The following is a 22,369-nucleotide window of genomic DNA, read 5'->3' on the forward strand; positions in this document are numbered from 1 at the left end:
TGAGGCTCTGCTAATTAACACACAGCCTCTGTTTCTCAGGTCAGAGGCCCCGGTGGGGACAGTTAGGGCTCTAAGTGTGACACCTCAAACACACTGGTGTGCTATTCATTATGGTCAGGTATGACATGTGGTTGTGTGTATGCAGTCAGTAGAGATGTAGCTATTACTCTAACACACATCTTGACTCGATTTTCTCAGTTTTGGCCTTTTCTGGTATCTGGAAGAGCAGACACAAAGGACGGACAGAGTGAAAACAGAGTTTCTCTTTCTCTCTCTCTCTCTCTCTCTCAACAGGCTGGCTTGTGTCCAGGTACAGTCCAGCCCCTTTGAAATGATGAAGGTGTGACGTGTATGCAACTTCCCTGTTGTGCAATCATCAAGAGGCTCTTGGGGGCTATAAGACCCCCAGCCTCATCTGGTTTCTCAGAGCCTTTCAGTCTGTTTTCTCCACACCACACACACACACACACATGCGCACAGAGGCATGATACAGTCCAGGGGACTCAACTTTGCAGATTTCTCTTAGAGGGGTTGAGGAGAAACTGTCAAGACATGGACTTTAGCCAAAAGAAGCATTGAAAAGCGCTTGACTGCTTGGACTGGACACTCAATCACTGTAGGTAAAATGAATTCTTTAAAAGTCACAAATTATACATTAAATCTTGTTTAATTTTAAGATATCACTTTTAGTTTGATCTTTTTTTTATGGCTAATTTAACTGTCTTAGAATATTTTTTATTTAATGTTAGTATGGGGAAAGTTATTTCTTATGCTTTTTTCGGATTGCCTGCTTTAAATTCTTTTTGTTGTTATTATTTCTGTTATTAATAATACATTCCTCTGGGGTGCTGGATCAGCTTAACTGACTTTTAAGATTCCTGTAAAACGATTAAACCTAAAATTAAGCCGACAGTTTTTCATCTAAAGCATGAATGTTTCAAAACGTTGTTTCAGGCATTAAAACAAAATAGATGTTTCAGTGGAATCCAATAAGCAGCCGGATCCTTACAACCACTTCATATGTATTTCATTAGTGGCCAACGTCAAGAATGGTGTAATATGTTTTTGCTCTGATTTGTTATCAAGCAGGACAGCTAATAGACGCTTGAGCCAAATACTAAAGATTACTGTGTAGGGAAAACTTTTCCATCATCCATAAAAGGTAGTTAAATTTTAAATGCCCTCCTGTTTTGTTTGATTTCCAGCTGACCTTGAACAACTGAGAGGGGGGAAGTGGAATTGTGTGACGCAAGGGTACATCCAGTTCCATAATGTCGATCCCAACTGCCCTCTCCTTTTTCAACTCCACCTCCCCCTACACCACCACAGAGATCTATGTGAACATATCTCTGGCCCCCCCTGCTTACCCCTGCGAAGATTGGCCTCCTGTACCCATGACCACCCTCATCCCCTCCATCTACAGCATTATCTGCGTGCTGGGCACCATAGGCAACGCCCTGGCATTGAGTGTATTGGCTCATGGCAGTGCCTCGAGGAGAACTGTAGCTAACACTTTCATGCTCAACCTGTGCATGTCTGACCTGCTGTTCCTGCTGTCTCTGCCGCTGTGGGCTGTCTACTACTCCAGAGGCTACAGCTGGCCCTTTGGTTGGGTGGCCTGCAAAATCTGTGGCGCTCTCCATAACCTCAACCTCTATGCGTCTATCTTCTTCATCACGTGCATGAGCATGGACCGCTACCTGGCCATCGTGCACCCGCTCCGCTCCCAGAGTGCACGAGACCCTAAACGTGCTAGGCTCACGTGTATCCTGGTGTGGGTTCTGGCATTTGTTTGTACAGCACCCACCTTGGCTCTGAGGGATATTCAACACATACCAGTGCTTGATGTGGAGGCTTGTGTGATTTTCTATCCTGATCACACCTGGTATCTGACCCTGGCCATCATCAAGATTGTTCTGGCCTTTCTGCTGCCACTGCTTGTCATCTCTTGTTGCTACTGTGCTATTGGGAGACATTTGTTGGCTGATACAGGGCTGGTGAGAATGCAGAATCCGTCACACACCCCCAGCATGCCCTCTTTTAAATCACTGGAGTCCAAGGAGAGCTGCGGTACACCAGAGAGACCCCCGACCCCCTGTGTGAACCCCAGCTCCAGCGGGGGCAGACCACTGGAGGGCAGAGGGCTGGAGAGGGTATTGTGGACAGTGGCTGCGGTTGTTCTGGCCTTCTTCCTTTGCTGGTTCCCATTCCACTGCGTGACGTTTTTGGATGTGCTGAAGAGTGAAGGATGGTTGGACGGCTGCTGGATAAACTGGACCATCCAAAATCTCACCCCTCTCACCCTCTGCTTGGGCTTCTCCAACTCAGCCATCAACCCCATACTCTACTGCTTCATCGGAAACCATTTCCGGGGCCGTCTCGGGGGCCTCTGTAAGGGTCTGTGTGCTTCATGTTTGAAGGCCCGTGGGGAAGATCACAGTCAGAAGAGAGGATCCTTCAGCACAAGGCTGAGCTCCTTCTCCCGAAAACTCAGTGACCTGAAAGACTTGGCAATTGTTGAGGCCTCTGGTCCTGCCTAGCAGGCCCCAGCAGGCCTTTCCTCTACTTACTGGCCCCGCACCCCAAACAATGACGCCATCGTCAAGTGACTGCTGAATTCAAATTAGCATGGACATGTGAAACGGAGCTGTTACTGTAATAGACTTTCAGCAGAACACAACACTGCCCTACAGAGACAGAGAGCAGTAGCTAAGTTTAGCCTAAAGAATTGAGGCTGGTTTGGCAAACTGTGTAACAGAGAGATAGAATGTAAATTGAATGCCTTTTTAGGCAGATGAGGAGGAGGACAAGGCAGCGCTCTACTGGTGGAAAAATGACAAGTTATTGTTTTTGTACACTAACCTTTTAGCACATTCCTCTAGAGTATGCACCCTGCATTTCACTACACAAATTGAGAAATTAACATGTGACAAATTATCTTTGAATCATGAATCTGCCTTTGGACAATCTAAGTATGCAGAAAAAAAAGCCTTTATGGGGTCAGCTGAGGTAGCAGTTTCTGCTACATCACTAAGCTAGGCTAATATGTTAGCAGGAGTAGTTTAGCTGCTGTGCTTTTTTAGTGTCTCCACCATTTTTGGATTAGCGACTGTCTTGTTTATAGGGGAAAACAAACTGAATAACTGAGATGTTGGAACATCAAAATTCATTTTTTTTAAATAATACAAAAAAAGGTAGGAAGGAGTAGGCCTAGGTCAGTTGAGCTTTAGCTGGCTAGCTGTGGCTATCTCCAGCTAGCTTTAACTTAAGAGCTTAGCTCTGTTTTGTTTTGCAACCTTTACATGCTGTTTGCCACATGCTTTAAAATGATACATTTCTATAGCATAATAATATTTTAATAATATTTTATATGGTAAGACAAAGTCAAAAACTCAATTTTGACCATATATGTAGTTACTGCATTTTGGCTCGAACAGGCCAAAAGATGAATGAGATACAGATGTACAAGGATAATTATTTACTAGTCATACCAATTCTACTTTTACTGTCCCTTTTGACCAATATATTATATGTGTAATCATGTAACTTGTAACATTTTTATTGTATTATTCATTAAAGAAGAAAATGAAAATACTGCGAATAAGAAATAAAGTGAGAAAAAATATTTCCCTAACAATGCCATTTCTTTGCTTGATATAATTCTCCAAATTAATATCTACTGCTCTTCTACTAATGCAGGAGATTTTCTTGTTAATTTTAGACCAATTCCACACATGCACCAATTTTGTGAAACCCGTTCAAGTTACAATTTTTAGGTTCCTTTTCCCACTCTTACCCACCAGCAGCTGTGGCTGAGAGCTTCCCCCTCCTGGGAATGAGAGCACTGGGATTACTGTCGGCCTGGCAGATGGACATTCAGTCTCTCCTGTTTTCTTCCCCCAAGAATGCCTCACATGGATTCCGAAGATATCAAGGCCAGATATCATAATCTCATACTAATGTCTTTATGATGCATTCCAGTCCAGCCACTTGTGTTGGTTGAGGGAGCCGCCAGCTAATCAATGATGTATCTCTGTCTGCTATTTGTGTCCAGTATAGATCCACTGCATTCTGCATTGACCCTGGCTTGCCTGTCTGTGAGCTGGGAGCCAATGGAGTATGTCAATTTGTTTTTGCACTGCTGAAGGCCACGAGACTATTATGCACAAGAAGTCTGCTAGAAATGTTTTAATGCCTAAGTGGCAAGGACTGGTTGCTTTTTCTACTTAACACTTATAACCAATTGGCAGCCTGGTCTTTTTACAGATTAATATGGCAGCTCTATTCACCCAAAAGGGAAGAAAACTCTTCATAAAGGCTGCCAGACCTTATTGCTTGCTACTTGCAGTATATCATTCCTCATTATTCTTCCCAATTCAGCCACTGGATGGCGCTGAAGTGCTGTAGCTGCATTAGGTAAGCTTCCACTGGCTGCTTATCCAGACGGAGCCCCTAAGTCCCACCGCTCATGATCTTTCTGAGCCGAGGGAAAGATGGCTCTGACACAGACTGATGACTCATGTAGGCTACAGTTCTGAATGTATAAAAAACACACTCAACAAATCCTGCATTGAAGAGAGCCACCAGCTCAAAGTATAAAGAAAATAGCACATGGTCACATATATCACAGCTTCACAGGGTCTTTTTGCAAGAATATTTGGTTGCCTGAAGGACACTATGTAATATTCAACCTAGAATATACACCTCAACATGACAGATGAGCTTGAAATACCAAACACTGTGCCATCAGCCTGATAAAAATATGCACAGCACGTCTGCAGAAAACTTTCAACATTTTAATCACCGGATCCTTAATTTGACACAACAGAACTTTCCTACTGACAGGACAGATTGCAGGATGAGTTTGTTGTAGCTCTCACAGTATGTTGATGCAAACAGCTTCATTAGCTGATTCCTCACCGTTCTATAAAGCAGGTGTGAGTGTCCTTGACACCCGATCAATAAGACAGACTGGTGACATGTGACTGAGAACATGTTTGTGTACGTGTGATGAGAAAATGTAAGCTGTGAAGTAAAGGCAACTCTTTTAGACGGCAGATGACAAATGTTTTACTTGCCTGCCTTAAACTGTCTTCCTCTGACATGAATTTTTAATTTTTAACATGTCATATTTGTACAATCTGAGTACGCCTCAATGTAAATTAGTCTTTCGTTTTTCCCTTTTATTTTATAAGTAACAATAAAGCATTTGATGACATGAAGAGATAAAAAAAAAAAATTTTTTCAAATTTTCCAGTGAGGAAAAGTACATTTAATCAAATACTGTACTTGAGCACAATTTTGAAGTACTTGTACTGAATATTTCTATTTTACTACTACTACTTACTACTTTGATACTTGTACTCCACTACATTCATTTGACAGCTGTAGTAACTTTTGGCTTGTGACCTTCTACAAAAAGCAGCGTCTGCTTGTGTCCCCACTTGTCACGGCTGTGAGTAACTGCAGGTCCACCGAAGAATGATTTAACCTCGAAACATCTCAGATGGCTCCATTTAAATAATTGTTTGAGGCCCAAAGAGGTAAAATGAGAGAAAAGCCCAAAAAAATTAATGCAAATTGTTGTAGCGGGATTTAATTTTTTCCTCTTTCCAAACCCATTAATCATCTCACGACCCCCCAGATAAAGTTTATCTTGTGGCCTTAGCTCCACCTCAACCAGCTAATGCTGCTTACACATGAATGAAACAGTATTAACAATCTAATAATGTCAGATATAAAATATATCAGTTACAGGGGCCATTTTTCTGCAGAATGAACAATTAGTTTTGATACTTTAAGTACATTTAGCTTCTGTACTTTTGCTTTAGTAGGATTTTGAAATCAGGATTTTTACTTGTAATGGATTTTTTAATGTATTTGTACTTTTACTTAGAGGTTCTGAATACTTCTTCCATTGCTGAATTTCAGCGTAAACTGTACATCACTATTCATGGAAAATGCGGTGGAAACAGACAGCGTAAGCAAAGTTCTGCTACTGAGAAAACAAAATGAGGCCTCTCAGTAATTCAGCTGAAAACAGGAAAAGTCACTATATAAGCTGTATATATGTTTCCCTGTGTGAAAAAGGTGATATTGCTTTTTTTTTTAAAAAAAAAAAACCTTCCTTTGTGCTTTCTATTGTTATGGAAATATTCAGTTAGAATCTTTGAAGTTATTTCCTGTTGAAAAATACAATCATTTCCTGAGAGATACACAAACCCACATTTTACGTGTCTGTGCGTATGCGTTTGAGCTGTAGAGAACAAGGAAGGATGAACACCAAGCCATAAGGGTTAGGGGGTGAGAGAGAGCTACCATCAGTCTGGGTGAAAAGGTGGAAAATCAGAAAGCTTGCTTGCTAGAGCTCAAGCTCCCCAACAGGCAGTTGAAACAGAAAGAGCCAATATCAAATGAGAGGTTGGACGGCTGCGTCACCTGGGCCCCCAGTCTAGAGCATATACAGCAAAGACCAAAAGGCTTGCCTGCAGTAAGAAGCAGAAGGTGAGAAACAGAGAGAAAGGGGAGAGTTTGCACTTGGGAGCAGAACAAAAAGCAGATCCCGAGAGGATAGGCGTGATGGAAAACCTGCCTGTCTACCACGGACCCATCGGCAAGGAGGAGGGAGAGAGGCGGCTGGCCCAGGACGGGAGAGAGGGGTGCTACCTTATCCGCAACAGTGACTCTGTGCCTGGCGTCTTCTGCCTGTGTGTGCTGTGAGTATAGACACAGATTGTGCAATCTCTGTCCGTCTCTTCGCCCTGCTTTTTTAGGCCATTATTTCTGTAATCATATAATTCTGTTTTCAACTGTTTTGGACATTATTGATCCTCTCACTTTTAAGAAATGCAAGACAACAAAGCGTAAACAAACCAACTGATTGTCAAATCAAACCAAAAAGAAATTTACACTCACCGGCCACTTTATTAGAAACACCTGTGCAATCTAATGCAATCCAATACAACAGCTCTGCCATAAATTCTACTTTTATGAAGCTTATACATTTTTAGTTTTTGTTGACATTGTAAGAAAGGTAATAATTCTACTTTTATGTTTATTATTAAGGTGGTAGTGAGTGGCGATGGTGTACTGGAGTGCATTATATTGAATGGTGCTCCTAATATTATGCCTCCCTCATGTATGTTAATGTACAAGCTTCGTAAATGTAGAATTTATGGCAGCGGTGTTGTATTGGATTGCATTAGATTGCACAGGTGTATCCGATGAAGTGGCCGGTGAGCATATATTATGTTCACACTGCGCTCTATTATTCAGTATGAAATGAATAGTCCCACAGGAGTAGTGATTGGGGCAGTGGGGGGCAAATGCTTGTGTCATTAAATTGAAAGATGAACTCAGGGTCAAAGGTCTTTGTGTGTGTGTGTGCAGGTGCAACGGATACGTCTACACATACAGACTACACAAGGATGACGGAGGCTCATGGGCTGCAGATGTGAGACTTTTTTTTTAAATCTATTTCTTTCTCATAGTCAAAGCTGACAGAAACAGCTGCACGTCTACTTTGCCTTGGTTGGTGTTTATTACTGTCGTTCTAGAGATTGTTTTTGGTGCCAAGCTAATTCACCAAGCTGTGAATTTCAGGCAAACATGGTTTCTGAGAAGAGTGACAGCACTGAGAAATGGGTGCATTTTTTTTCCCTTTTGCAGTAACACCCTGTGAGATAGTTCTGCCCCCCCCCCCCCCCCCCCCCCCCCCCACACACACACCCTCTCTCAAATTTAAGACGAGCACACCACAGCATCAGCATATACTCTAGAGATGGGGAAATAGAGAATTGCATTTGACAGCATTTCTGATGGGATATGTAATTGAGCACTGAGGTTTTGGCAAACACCAAGAGATGTGGATGTATAGAGACATCTGAAGGCTATGTCTCTCTCTGACAACCAAGCTTGATGCTGTTGTAACTACATTTTACCCTCGCTCATTTTTACTGACAGCATCAAGCCAACAGATAGGGGAACGAGACTTGAATTACGCGTATTTCACTACAAGCTCGATAACAGTTTACATTATTCATGCGCAATATCAATCACTTTAATGAAATATTCGGGGGAACAGAGGTAACACTTGTGGTCGCAGACAGAAACATGCACAGTGCTTTGCTGCGGAAAGCTCTCTCTCTCTCTGCTGTTTGATTGAGTGGTTTTACAATGCATTCAAAGAACCAGATTTTCAGTGTGATTGATTTGCACCAAAAGAAAACAAATAATGCCTTTTAAAATAATCCTTACTTGACAAAATTACAATACTTTCAAAGGTTTAATGCTTTAAAGTTGTGAAACATTCAACGCTGTGGTGACAGTGGGGAAGTGATGTGTGTTGTCAGTTAGAAATAATGCAAAAGCTCCCCTGTAAGACAATTGATAAAGTTACATTTCATCAGATAAAAAAGTGCTCAATAATCAGACACACAGACCGCTTCGCTGCAACAGAAGATGAATTCTGAGCGAGCTTTTTTTTTTTTTTTTTGAAGCAGCAGATCATTTCTAAAATGAGCTTTGGGTTTCAGACACTAGTGAAACCACTGAGGTAATGGGACACTTTAAGCATTTCAGATGTCACACAGAAATCCTAAAATAAATGCTTTTTGTTGACTAACAAAATATATATTTAAAAAAAGCCCATGGGATTTTATTCTTTCAGAGGCAACAACTGCAACCTGAATTTTCCTTATTTAGCTTTTAAACCTCTTATGTATATTTTCCATCTATTTACAGATGTTTTTTATATTAATTATAGATTGAATTTCTTTTGCTTATTTATTGATTAGTATCTCAGTCTGGATGAGTGGACTAGATGTATAAAAATATAATTGACATGCACATCTCTACTTTGGCGTATCTGATGTCTTTTATAAGGTGAATCTGTGTGAGAGCTCATTTCAAACTAGTCATGTCTTGACCTCTTTGTTTTCCCGCTGTGGAGGTTTTGATGTGGGGATGGAGACAGAGACGCTGGATTCTCATCTGCCTTTTTTCCTGGGTTTTTTTTTTTCTTTTTTCAGACCAGTCCTGGTGTGCCGAAACGATATTTCCGGCAAATCAAGAACTTGATAGCAGCTTTCCAGAAGCCCGAACAAGGAATTGCCATGCCTCTGCTCTACCCTGTCACTGCTCAGAGTCGCGCACAAATGCACACAGAGGGACAGACACCCAGTAATAACCTGTCACTGACACACAGCAGCAGCTCGAATGCTTACCTCCAGCAGCGGCCGCATGCTTCTCAGGGACACAAAAACAGGAACAAGAAGGAAGTGCGGCAAGCTCTGGGTTAGGGACAAACCCAGAGCTTACCATTGACCTAAATAAAAACAAAAATGTTCTCTTTGTATGGTGCCTACTGTTGCATTTTCCATGCTGTGTGCAAACTAAATGTCACATTTTTCTTTTACCTCACAGAAAATTTCCCATTAATCAGCTCTTGTTTGTTCAATTCTAGTCATTTAGGTCCTATCTGTGATTCAGATCTCCATATACTTTCAGTATCTTCCTTTTTTTTCTTTCTTTTTTTTTTCTTGTGTGAATATGTGGCACAGAAACTGCCTCATAACTTTCAGGGATACGATGTAAAATATTCAACTGCATGAAACATTAATATCCATTACTGCATACGTAAGTTGACAACAGATATTGTGCTCTGTTTTCTTAATGCAATTCAGTTATGTGAATGGCAAAGAAAATAAATGATATTGGTTGAAATAAACTCTTTAAATGAGGTCACACACACACACAAACACACACTGCCATACACACTACACACAAGCCTCCATCTGAACATATAATGTGGAACAAAAATTCAATTTGACATATTGAAGTACTGATTTCCATGGAGAGAGAGCTGACTGCTGAGGTGGGGGGGGGGGTCTGTCATTCATCTGATTGACATTACTGACTCCTCATGAAAAAAAAAAGCGAGAGCGAGAGAGAGAGAGAGAGAGAGAGAGCATCCATTCAGCCCAGACAATTCTTCAGTCGGTCTCCTAGCAACCAAACTCTCCATCTTTTCACCGCCGAGATGAGGTTGGACAGTAGGCCTATCTAGCGGAGCATATGGTTTAGAAGGGAAGGTGCATCGTGGCCGATCGGCAAAGTGCTAGTCAGGAACGTATATCACCTGCTTGCAGTCAGAACATATGCATTGTGCGGCTCTGTCATCCGCAGCCCAGGAGAGAAACAAACAATTAATGGTGGGCAGATGGTGGAGTGATGGTGGGAGGGAGGCGAGCTGGGGAGGGGATAGGCAGACGGACGGGGAGGTGGATTAGGGGTAGCGAGATTTAAAGAGAAAAAAAACAACAAACAAACTTTCTTTTTTAACTTTTTTTTTTTGGGGGGGGGGGGAGTCTTGGAAGTGGTTCACATGCAGTCTGATTGGCATTTCCTAATGAGAGGAGACAAGCTGTAGAGAACAGCACAGCCAACTCCAGGTCCTGCCCCTTCTGCACTCACCACCCACTCGCTGAGCCTCAGCTGTCACATTTCTTTTTCCCTTCCTCTGTGCTTTTTTGTCTCCCCCTCCTCCTCCTCCTTCTTCTTCTTCTTCTTCTTCTTCTTCTTCTTCTTCTTCTCTTCTGACAGACGCAGGTTTCTCATGCATATCTTAGTTTGAGCCATAATGATGGGTGATAACGACAGCACAGATTTGAAAGTTACAAACTCCCAGAAACAAGAACAAAGAGTGCACAACAAATGTGTGGAGGGAAGGCACAGAGACACAGAAGACACGAGAGAGAGAGAGAGGAGACACAGGGAGAGATAATAAGCAACCATGCCGATGAAATCCCAGGAAGCAATCTGGTAATTCACACATAATAACTTTAATCAGCATTGTAACCCAATAAAGTCAGATTTTTCAGCGAGAATATTTACTATAGCCATGTATAATTCTTTGCAAAAATGTAACTGTTTTTCTATTGATTAACAATACTGACACTTACTTATGAACAACAGAATTTCCAGTTGAGCACTTTTTTCAGTGTGAAAGCACTGGCTATGTACATTCTTGACTTTAGTATACACACTCATACAAACTACTGTTGGAGCACACCAGAGGCGGAAAACCCAGCGAAGGTTTCCCTTTCTAAAGGGGAGTGTCAGAGTCGACAAGGCCTCTCTCACACAATATGTAAACGACAGTATATCCGAGGTAAACCATGTAGTAACTCAAATGGCAACCAGAGAGCTCTTGATTTGAGTCATGAAGAGGATTATTCACTGGTAAATCCTATAAGTCTTCATCTCTACAGTTCAGTGAGTTTGACCAGAGTCCAAAAATGATGAACAGTGTTGAAACAGCAAATGACAGACAGTCAGTCCATCAGTCAGTCAGTCGGTCGGTCGGTCGGTCGGTCGGTCGTTAAGTCCCAGGCTAGTCAGGATACAAAAAGCGAAGCCACAGCCAAACCACACTGCTTGTGCCACTGTTAGAAATCGGAGAAACTGGACGATAATAATAAAATACCATCATTTTGTCACAATTAAAGGCATTTGGAAATCATTTTTTCCCCCAATCTCTCTTCTTGTTCTTCTTTGTCGTCGTCTTCTTTTTTTTTTTTTTGATACAGTATAGAAACAGTAGAACAAATCAGAGTAGAGTAGAAACAGGCAGTCTTTGGTGGGGTGGGGGGCTGCTCGTGTGTCTCTGTTACCTGCCCCCCACCTCGCTCAGTGTCATAAAGTGGATGTTGGAGGAGCAGTCGGACAGCTCCGGCTGCTGCTCTATAGGCAGGGAGTAGTAGCCGTCGTAACCCTGAACGCGTCCTCCGGACAGTAGCTGCTGCTTCTCCGCCTCGCTCCACACTCTGCTCCCTGCATCCCCTAAATCCACCTTCTTCCTCTCCTTCTCCCACGCCCCCTCCACCGCCCTCTTCCTCGCCTCCTCCCTCACCCTCGCTCTCTCCTCCTCCTCGTTCCCGCCGTAACGTACGCACAAGCACAGCGCCCCCTGCTGAAGAGTGATATCAGCGAAACGTCGAGTCCTGCCGTTCACTGTGGCGCTCATCTGAGACACGCTCACGTTCACCCCGCTCTCTAGGACACGGCCACCGACTCCTAACCCCAGGGCGAGGTCTTCCTCGATAGGCCGGGACTGGAGGAAGTGGTGGGTGTCGCAGCCGTGCACGGTGAAGCTCAGCCCGCTCAGGTGGACGGCGCCGTTCAAAATTGCTGCCACGCGGCGGCTGTCCTCGCTGGCCACGCCAATAACTTCTGCGCTGACTCGGCCGTGGGAGATGGCAAAGCGGATGCTGGGGCCGAGAAGAGAGGGTCGCGAGCCGAAGGGAGGAGGGCGTGTCGGATGGTGGCAAGCTGAGCCTACAGGCTCTGACACCAGAGGTAACCGCTGCAGAGAGATGAAACTCCTCAGCTGTCTGCGCAGCTCACACTGGATGCCCAAAACCACCTGAAAAAAATAATACAACTGCTTAACAAAAAATATCAGATATGATTTTGATCATTTAGCAATTCAAATGCACTGGTCAAAAGGATGTTAGAGAACATAAAGTCAGAGGCTCATTGAATTTGAACTGTTACAGCAGGACAAGCACAAGTGTAGCTCATAACATTAACGATGTATTGATGACAGTGAGGCAGCGTTCACAGTAACAAGACCCTGAAGTGACAAACTGAAAGGGAATACTATCATAATCACTCTATTACTTACACCACGTCTGTTTGTTATAATTAAATATTGTTCCTCGGGATTCTGTGGAATTATATTGTGATGTTATGTCCATATTGTGTTATCATTTTACAAAATTCAGTGTAAAGTGTTGTGTGAACACTGAAGTCATTATCACCTTTTAAGTTGATATGGTGACCTCATTTGCAAGTAGTCTATTCACACATCCGGCAGACAAAGTGTACACACATTACTAACTCTATAGCCAATATATGTATAACTATATATGACTCTCCTTTTAGCTCTGTTTTAGTCTCCTTTAGTTGCCTTAACTCAGTGCAGATAAAACCTAACAAAATAAATTCAAGATGTTCATGACATAAAAGTTTTGTCTCATGTAATAGTGGAACACAGTCAATGTACTGTACATTATCTTATAATTTTACATGTGAGTTTACATACATTTGCCATTGTGTTGAAAACCCTGAGGATATTTAATCTTCAGTGCTTTAAAACAAAGAAATTATTTTACTAATTATAATTAATTATGAAAATTGTTGCTTGTTGACTAATTTGATAGTTGACTAATCATTTCAGCACTAATTCTGATATAGAAAAACATTCTCTTTTTTATGTCAGCCATATCCAAAGATCAAATCCTTCTGATTTGTCTGAATGTCTCAACAATGGGTCTAGTTTAGTGAATAGTGAGCTGTAGTGGACTGTTAGCCTCCACCCACACCATATCACGTGGTGGACGACAAGGAAGAACTGAATGCAGTAGACCTCAACCACATTCTTTGTACTTGTAAACAAAGTTTCTGTGACATTCAAAAACACCTTCTACTATCTGATATCTGACATATCGATGGCCGAAGAGCAAAACCTCCTATCTGAAAAAATGCACATTTTTGAGAAAACTAAAAAAAACTTGTTGTTTTCTTGCAGAATGCTATTTGTTACTGATACCCAATACATAATACACTGTTTTTGGACTATATTACTATATTATGTGTTAATAATACCGTAATAACCATACAAACATACCGTAAACAACACCACATAATATAGTAATAAAGTCCAAAAACAATGTATTATGTATTGGGTATCCTTTTTTTACACAAGTTTTCTCAAAAAAGTGCATTTTTCCAATAGGAGGTTTTGCTCTTTGGCCATCAATATAGTAAAACAATTAGGGACGCAAGATCAGAACTTTGAACATATTTTCTGTTTCACTGTGAGAGCCTTGTTGAACTGGAGTCTGTAGTGATGAACAGCTCACCTTGCTGGAGTCCCAGTCCTGCGTCTTGGTCTGGGTCTTCATCAGTTCATATGTTTGTTCCGTGATGCCCACTTCAGGCTTTGGGAAGCCTGGGACAACATTATGAAGCTGGAAGCCAAATAGCTGCAGCCAGCTACCAATGTCTGGACACACGAGGTGACACAGCACACACACACACACAAATACAGGAAGAGAGAAAATTGTATAGAGGAAGGAAGTTAGAATATAATGTGTATACTGTGAAGTAAACAAAAAGTCATAAGGCCAAGGAAACAACAACTTGCACAGGAAATCACACAATATATAAGCATAATGCTTGGTAGACATGGTTTGGCCAGTGTTTCTCTGACAAACAGGTTCCTTCTGTAATAAACAATCTTGCTGCAGGGAAACGTGACAGGCCAAATGAATGTTCCATTAACCAGAAGGACATACGCCCCCACCGACATCCTATATTCATCCTCCTACTCTGCTATTCCATCTCTTTCCCTCGCTTGAGTTTCTATTTTGTCTCTCAGGGGAAACAGTGTGTTCTTGACAGACAGAGGGAACAAAACATAACAGCCTGTGTTAAAAAACGAGATGATCAGAGGCATGGCTGTCCTTTCTGTTGCCAGTATACTCTGTCTGTCACATCTTCTTTCTCTGCCACACAGCTCACCTGTGGTTAGCTGTGTGCCCCTGTTAACTCATTCTTTATGGCAGATGTTTCCAATGTAGGAATGTGTGTGGGAGTGGGTGCTGCTGAGTGAAATATCTCATTGCATATGTGTGAAAAGCTGTAATGTGGCAGCTTGAGTCGGATGAGTCAGTCAGTCAGTGATTCAGTGTTGAGCTTGAGAGTGAATGGATGTGTGTTTTCACGCTCACCTGTAGTAAACTGTGTCACCTCCTCCACTCTCCCAACAGGGCAGTTATTTTTGAAGGCATATAAGTTAAACGGCTTCGGCTCCTTGCTCAGCTCCCCCCACAGTTCGTGATTGGGCGAAGTCCACCGGCCGGCTAGCGTGTCATAATCTCGCCTGCCCAAGTGGACCAGCCGTGTGAAAGGATCGTACAAGCCTCCATGAAAGCCGATGACAAGCTGGAAGTCAGGGTTGGTGTCCTGATAGACCTCTCCGTAGGGGGTGTAGAGGATCTCTTTGACCAGTCGGCCCTTGCTTGAGAAAACTGCCCTTGGAGTCCCCACACTGTCACAGGCTACGTAGTACTCCTCCCCGCTGCTCAGCTCCATGGCAATGAGATGGCCCTGTAGGTCGTAGTACAGCGATGTGATCAGATTGCTGCTGTGGTTGTACAAGTGGCTGACCCTGGTGGGGTGTGACAGATCAGCATAAAAGAACTGCAGCTGCTCGCCCTGGCTGGTCTTGGTGGCCACGCGCCGACCCAGCCCGTCGTAGCGGTACCACACTGTGCGCTCAGTCACTCGGTTGAAGACGCGTGTCAGCAGACCGTTGGAGTTGTAGTCGAACAGGTCATTCGCTCGCTGCCGCAGGAAGCCGTCGTCATCCACGCTGTACTGTAACTCACCGAGGTGTGTGATGCGGTCTCTCTGGTCATAGCGCAGCGGAGTCAACCTGTAATTAAAACCAAACAGGCATGTAAGACTGCTGTGAATTTATAAAACATTGATATATCACCATGTCAACTGCCATGCTAACGGCTCTGTGAGGCTGTGTAGCGGTGCTTTAAGCTAAATGCTAATGTCAGTATGCTAACATGCTCACAATTGCAACAGTAACATGCTGATGTATGGCTTTTACAATGCTTACCATGTTTTAGCTTAGCGAGTTAGCATGCTAACATTTGCTAATTAGCACTAAAGACAAAGTATAGCTGAGGATGATTACATTTCATCTTTAGAAGAACATTATAATGTTTGTTCCAAATATCATGGCAATCCATCCGACTGTCAAGACATTTAACACCAAACCACAAAAGTCAACCTCATGATAGCGCTGGAGGAAAAGTCAGAGGATCACCAAAGTAATTAGGATACATAATCTGAAAATGATTAATACACAACATTTTGAGCCAATCCACTCATATTTCATATATTTCACTGGATAAGTGACGTGCTGGTGGCACTAAAGGAAAGTCAGGAGATCACCAAAGCCATCAGGATACATCGTCTGAGAACCATGAATGTCAAATTTCATGAAAATCCATCCAATTGTTCTTCAATATATTTCTGTGTGGGCCAAAGTGGTGAAGATCCTGACCGACTGACAGAGCCATCCCAAGAGCCAGCCAGCATGGCTAAAAATATAACACATGCAATACACTTGACAGAGTAATGACACATTACCTACTGCAAAATGCGTCTGTTATTTTGTTGAATGTATGAACTTTGTTATTAATCAAAAGTATTTTTATACGTGAATGATTATAAGGATGTTTCTAAGTATGTAACTATGTCTGGAGATAAATGCTTTGATAAATACAAGAAAAAATGTCCTAAGAGGATATTTAAGTATATCTCCTCTTAAATGTATAACTAACAGGTACTGACTTACCTAGCGCTGGTGCCATGACTGAGCAGGTTGATGTTCCCGTTGAGGTCGTAGCTGTAGCGCCACTGAGGCCGCTCATTGACTGAGGCACTTTGCAATTGGCTGTCTGCGTCATACTCATACATGTAGCGGGTCACGTTGCTGTCCACACCCACCCTGATGTCACAGGTGGTTGTGCGTCCTGCAGAGTCATACTGGATGGTCATCCAGTAGGCGATGGATTTAAGGATCTCGTACTGAACCTCCACCACCTGGCCGTAGGAGTTAAATACCTTGGTGTGCTTCATCAGATGGGTAGTGATCACCTAGTCAACCGCAGACGACATGGGTTAACCATGTATGCACTCCAACATACACGCCTAAAGTCAAGCCGAAGCGCTTCATGTAGCTGGTTAGTAGCATGGTGAACGTGTTAGCAAACCGTTGCCTATTTACACATCCAGCAGACAAGGGGCAAACTCAGAATTAATTTGGAGTTGTGTTTATTCACTTTCCTTTCTCTGCTTTGCTCTCCACCAACTCCTGAGGAAAACATCTGGTTAATCAAAGCTTTTTTGCTGAAAACAGCTACCTGCTGGCTAACAAGGTTGATGAGAGCAGTGAGAATGAACCAAAACAATGAGCTGAAAGACCCTAAAACACTTGGAAAACTGCAGATTTGAGTGATAATTCTTTGTGAGTTTGTCACTATGAGCAACCTCTTTCATTTTACACATAGTCATTTAATCCATAGTTAATATAAAAATATTGACTAGTGCGCCTTTAAGACAAATCCAAAGTCACAAATATTTCAGGCTAGACTACTAGAGGCAACACAAGTCATGCAGTTTCATATTTTATTCATGAGTATTACCTGGTTGAGGTCGTAGAAGATGACACTGAACTTGCCAAACTGCTCGACCCGCCCTGATACGTCGACATATCGGTATAAATCGATGGGCAGAGGAGTCTCGTTGATGACTGCCTGCATGCTAGTCACTCTGAAGTTGTTGTAGCTGTAGTCAAACCTGGCGTTGACCAAGCCCTCCTCGCTGAAGCGGAAGATCTGCCGACTTGTTAGGGGACCTAAGTGCAGGAGTCAGAGAGGATTTATGTGAGAAATTCACAGACAATGAAGTTTGAGATACACATATTAGCACATACATGAATGATACACATACTGTACATGCACGCACGTCCCTCACAGTTGGTCATCACACCACCCGTACAAGCCTGCCTAATTAATTCAAATCTAGGCCTAATTCAACATCATTAACACAGACACACGCAGTGCAATCCGTTCAATATTAACTATCCCCACACCTCTATGGCATTTCCAGTGGTGACCTTTAATATGGAGAGATAATGAAATCTAAAGACAATAGCCATGATGGGCCAATGTGCTCCTTAATGTCAGAACATCAACTTTAACAACACTATTCATCACCTCTGCTGCTAGCTACTACCGCTCATCTTCCATTTAGAAAAAAGCCTGCTAATGAAACACCATTATAGTGCTATTTGAGATGACTCTGATTGCAGTTAAAATGACTAAGTGTCTGGCTTTGGAGACTGTAGAGAGCTGGATCAGCATTACATCTTCTATTTTTATTTTCTGTGGAATGTTGATTCTAAACCTGCGCTAATGGGAAAATGGCAGAATCACTGAGAGTGAGGTGCAGGCTTTTCTACAGCCCTAGGGAACTCACAGTCTGTTCGTCTCGCTTCTCTAGCTGTCACTTCCCCAAGCTGTCATCTTTCCTCTCCTTTTCTGTTCCTTTTCTCCCTCGCCTATCTCTCTATATCCCTGTCTCTCCTCTTTTTTTGGTCCCTACTCTTCCTTGTCTCCTCTCAAGGGACAATTACCACTATCTCTTCTCTCTCTGAGGCTCCGTTTGTTCTGCTGAAATGAGATCAGTTAAAGGAAGGTGAGAGTCTATTCATAGTGAGGGCAAAGTGATAAACACACACACACACACACACACACACACACACACACACACACACACACATACAAACACCCACACACAAAAACACACAGCTGTGCCTCGCAGATTAGTGACACCTGATCATGGTGAGCCAACGACCCTGGGAAGACTTACTAACTTGAGGGAATTGGTGAACTGTATTACTGATCTCAACATATCTGCTGCCACAGCTAAAGAGACCTCTCAATGGTCATGCCATTACAGTGTAATGCTGCCATTTATGAAGTGCAATGTCTCTCTAACTAAGTTTCCATATCAGAGGTGAAACAATGAGAGATTTCATGATTTCCTCTCCCACGCAGACATGAATGTATACAAACACAAATACATACAATTGTTCACATGCATGCATATGACACAAATATAGTATCTCCATTACTAGCTTACCACTAGCTTATATTCATACATTCATTCGTTTACTTTGATCAGGCAGCCTGGTTGCGGAGGTGGGGAAGAGTAACCCGGCTCAGAGCCCAGGGGGTGGTCTCGTATTTAGTGCTGTGGTAGACCACAGTCTCTTCCACTCCAACATGCTCGGTCCTTTTTCACACTTCTAACTGTCGCAGTCTCAAATGAAATAGCACTGCCGCTGACTTAAAGCCAGACTACAGAGTTTGATCCCCCTCAAGAAATATGGCTCAACATGCATGATCGTGCAGTCTCGTCACAGTACAGCTGCTGTGAGTTGCACTCATACAATGATTTTTATGCTCAGATAGATCCTTTTAAATTATCCATATAAAGATGACTCATTGCACATTGTAAATATTTTAAATTGTGGCTGTCTGCCCCTTTAGTGCGTGCGTGTGCTTTAAGTGCATGTGTATATGTACCTGTCTGCCTGTATCGTATGGAGCTTATGAAGCCGTTATGGGTGAGATGAATGGTCTTGACAGTGCCAGAGGCTTCGTCGTAAGTAAAAGTCACCAGGGTGGAGTCATAAACCACCTCAGAGAGCCGTGCTGCTGGTGTATACCTTGAAAAAAAGAAATAAAACGACAAAATAGCAATTTATATTGTAAATAACAAATAAGTAACTTGTGTCAGAGGTATGGAATAAAAAGTATATTTTATTTTAATAAACACCACTTCTTTTTTAACAGTACAGTTGAATATAGATTTGAACTTCAATAGTAAACATACTATCCTTCATGAATATTACAAGAATCCCTCAGGCCATTAAGGAATGAGTTGCACCATCTTTCAGCATTTTATCAAAATCTGACCGGCAGCTGTGGAAGTTATGGCCTTTCCAATCTTGATTGGGACGTTTATTATAGTGTCCCAATTGAGCCAATGAGTATTAAAAATGTTAAATGCCAGAATACTGACCGAATCAGTATTCCAACTTTCATCAGAATCAGATCAGTGCTGTCTGACATAATATGATGATAAAAAAATGTGACCTTTAATCAGTCTCCCTATTAGTCCAATCAGTGTAATTTGTAAGGACAGCTTGGTGTGTGTAGCTCGTTTTGTGTTAGCTAGACTGATGTAATGGGGATTTTAAATTTCTGAGATTAGCCTTTAATTAAAGCACCTTCATCAAGCCAATCAGTGTTATGTTTTTATATGCCTGACTATAATGCCAAGATGCATAATGCCTCTAGGTATCATTAAAATCAAACTAATGGTGTCGCCAGTGTCATGCCTTCCCTTCAGCATTGCCTCCCCCAAATTAACTGATTAAACAGACTGAGAGTAATATTTCTGTGCTCTGTGTCATACCTGTAGATGACATTACGTCCCGTTCCCAAATACTGACTCCTCAGCAGTCGCCCGTCGAGGGTGTAGTCCTGCAGGAAGGAGGCCTGGCTGTCAGGAGGTGTGTATATGTTCCTGTAGTAACCAATGGACAGGAGCGACTGCAGGGTGTGTTTCACCATGCTGGGCATCGTCACAGCAACCAGACGGTCTGTCTGCTCATATTCAAACACGTAGCGCCGCTGGCTATGCAGGAGTAGCATAATGGACTGCAATAACACAGACAGACAGATGCACAGCAGAATTATGTTTGCTCTACATTTTGATGGGCTTCTTGTCTCCATGTCTGGTGTCTTTTTTTTTTTAAATTTGGTGAAAACTTTGTATAACCAAAATATCTGCACTTCAGAAGCAACTTTGGTTTTATCACAAGGGCCGTTCATTATTGAGTTTTTCACTGAAGGCTTAAACGTAGGTAAAACAAAATGAAAAGAATCACTGTAATTGGTGTTCTGGGCTTTTCACTGTCAGCAACAATTTTATTTACAGTTGAATTTTTTAAAATGTTACTTTGCAGACAAGATTTACTAAAATGTGTCTGCAGTGCTGTAGCTATTGGAACAGTTTCAACTGAAGTAAAACAATGTTGTGCAAAAATACTTTTCCATTTAACTGTGAAGTACAATATTAATGTATTAATATTGCATGCAGCAGGTATTATTAATTTCAAGATGGTTCTGTAATATAGACTCATTTACACTCTAATTTTGTCTAAGAACAAAACCTGACACTAACTATACTTCAGGTTGAATATCATTTCATTAAATATCTCAATTAATTTCAAGGACGGAAATTATACCTTCTGGTAGCTTTCAGCTTTGTCACACAATTAAAGGAATGTAGCAGTGCTCTTTGCATGCTTTAGCCCATTGTATAAAAATCACATTTACTGTACATTCCTTCTAACCATTTTTGAAAGTATAGGTCTACTGTTGTGTTTACTGCAAAACCCGCTTTCAGGAAACCACTGGTTTCTTTTCTTTTCACTGCTCTATGAAAATCACGTTATTGAGCCTTGAAACTTGCTTGAGTTACATAATCCATCACAATGAATATCTTGCCTGCTTTTATTGCCGTGTAGTGATGCAGATGTAAGTTCAGGTTGATTTAAAAAGTCTGTACAATAAATGAACTTTGAAAAAAAAACTTAGAGCAGAAATAATCTTCACTCTGCAAATTGATTTCATAGTTAAGTAAATTGAATGGAAAACAGTGGCAGCCTCGAAGGGAGAAAAAAACACATTAAATATATTAAAGAGATGGTTGGCAGTATAGTGCCATAAATGAATTAAATTAGATGCGATTTGTCACTTAATTTTCTGTAGCTGGGGTACTTTTCATACTTAGTGTTAGTTTTGGTTTCGGGCAGCTGAAATAACTTGAGACAAAGAAGCTAAGAGCAGATTCTTATCTCTATCACATTTCTCACCCAAACCTATTTTCTAAGTGAGAGCACAGGTCTTACTCTGTCCGCATATGTGTAGCTCCAGATCTTGCCGTTGACCCAGGCTCTGGACACCACCCTGTCGTTCTCGTACTCTAGCCGCTCAGACCATTCTCCACGGTGGATGGACGACAGCAGTCCTCCACCTGAATAGCTGATGTTTACTTCGGTGTATTTGCTACTGGGCGACCAGACCACGGGCCGGCCCAGTGGGTCATACTGGATATGGAGAGTGAACTTCCTGTGGTCATCATAGATCTTCCCTACTCTGGTGCTCTGATCAAAGTCTATGGACAGCAGGTTCCTGTTATGTGCCTGAAAAGAAAACCAGTGACAGAATATCAGCCAGAGGGAGGGAAGCGAGAAGGAACAAAATAAAAAGTACAATGCAACTTTTTTAATTTTACTGCTTCATAATCATCGCAAATTCTAAATAAGGCCACAACTCACATGCAAATATTAATGAAGTGGCATGTCTCAGACAAGCAGAGATTTCATTCGTTTAGATAAATTAATTGTGACATTTAGAGCAAACCGGGCCTGCATAATAACAATAAATTGCTTTGTGAACAAGTGAAGAGCCGAGTCCAAGGGATTGCTAATTAATTAGTACACATCTGATAAAATGTCCTTTCATACCACATATTCTGTTTGCGTGGTGAACTTTCTGTGCCAAGGAAAAAGAGAAGAGGTGTTGCAGTTGGCGTATGATTTGTGGAAAGTACAGCTAACAGGTTTCCCGATACATTTGACCTA

At 42.1% G+C, this 22,369-nt stretch overlaps 3 protein-coding genes across 27 annotated transcripts in view; 2 read left to right on the forward strand and 1 right to left on the reverse strand.

The window, feature by feature from the left end:
• Positions 1-433: 433 nt before the first annotated feature.
• Positions 434-3,606, forward strand: LOC121902104 (type-2 angiotensin II receptor-like). Of its 2 annotated transcripts, none has more exons than XM_042419303.1 (2): positions 434-620; positions 1,206-3,606. In XM_042419303.1, exon 2 carries the CDS (start codon positions 1,272-1,274, stop codon positions 2,538-2,540), a length of 1,269 nt encoding a protein of 422 aa, XP_042275237.1. In that variant the 5' UTR covers positions 434-620; positions 1,206-1,271; the 3' UTR covers positions 2,541-3,606. The 2 variants fall into 2 exon arrangements, with proteins under 2 accessions (XP_042275237.1, XP_042275236.1); XM_042419302.1 differs by having other exon boundaries at positions 434-616; positions 1,206-3,605.
• Positions 3,607-6,208: 2,602 nt separating this feature from the next.
• Positions 6,209-9,724, forward strand: LOC121901950 (SH2 domain-containing protein 1A-like). Its single transcript, XM_042419054.1, has 3 exons — positions 6,209-6,716; positions 7,390-7,453; positions 9,030-9,724. Exons 1-3 carry the CDS (start codon positions 6,580-6,582, stop codon positions 9,297-9,299), a joined length of 471 nt encoding a protein of 156 aa, XP_042274988.1. The 5' UTR covers positions 6,209-6,579; the 3' UTR covers positions 9,300-9,724.
• A 1,098-nt stretch (positions 9,725-10,822) lies between these two features.
• The window catches only part of tenm1 (teneurin transmembrane protein 1), a 233,099-nt gene continuing 221,552 nt past the window's right edge, over positions 10,823-22,369 (reverse strand). For all 24 annotated transcript variants that reach the window (XM_042418939.1, XM_042418937.1, XM_042418938.1 and 21 more), the window contains 8 exons: positions 21,635-21,928; positions 20,134-20,378; positions 19,239-19,381; positions 17,292-17,503; positions 16,442-16,743; positions 14,796-15,502; positions 13,926-14,068; positions 10,823-12,424 (listed from right to left, as the gene is read on the reverse strand). In XM_042418939.1, coding sequence (XP_042274873.1) covers positions 11,669-12,424; positions 13,926-14,068; positions 14,796-15,502; positions 16,442-16,743; positions 17,292-17,503; positions 19,239-19,381; positions 20,134-20,378; positions 21,635-21,928 — 2,802 coding nt within the window. In that variant the 3' untranslated portion in view covers positions 10,823-11,668. The remainder of the gene's footprint in view (positions 12,425-13,925; positions 14,069-14,795; positions 15,503-16,441; positions 16,744-17,291; positions 17,504-19,238; positions 19,382-20,133; positions 20,379-21,634; positions 21,929-22,369) is intronic.

Source organism: Thunnus maccoyii, chromosome 8 (genome assembly GCF_910596095.1).
Source record: "Thunnus maccoyii chromosome 8, fThuMac1.1, whole genome shotgun sequence".
Lineage (NCBI taxonomy): Eukaryota > Metazoa > Chordata > Actinopteri > Scombriformes > Scombridae > Thunnus > Thunnus maccoyii.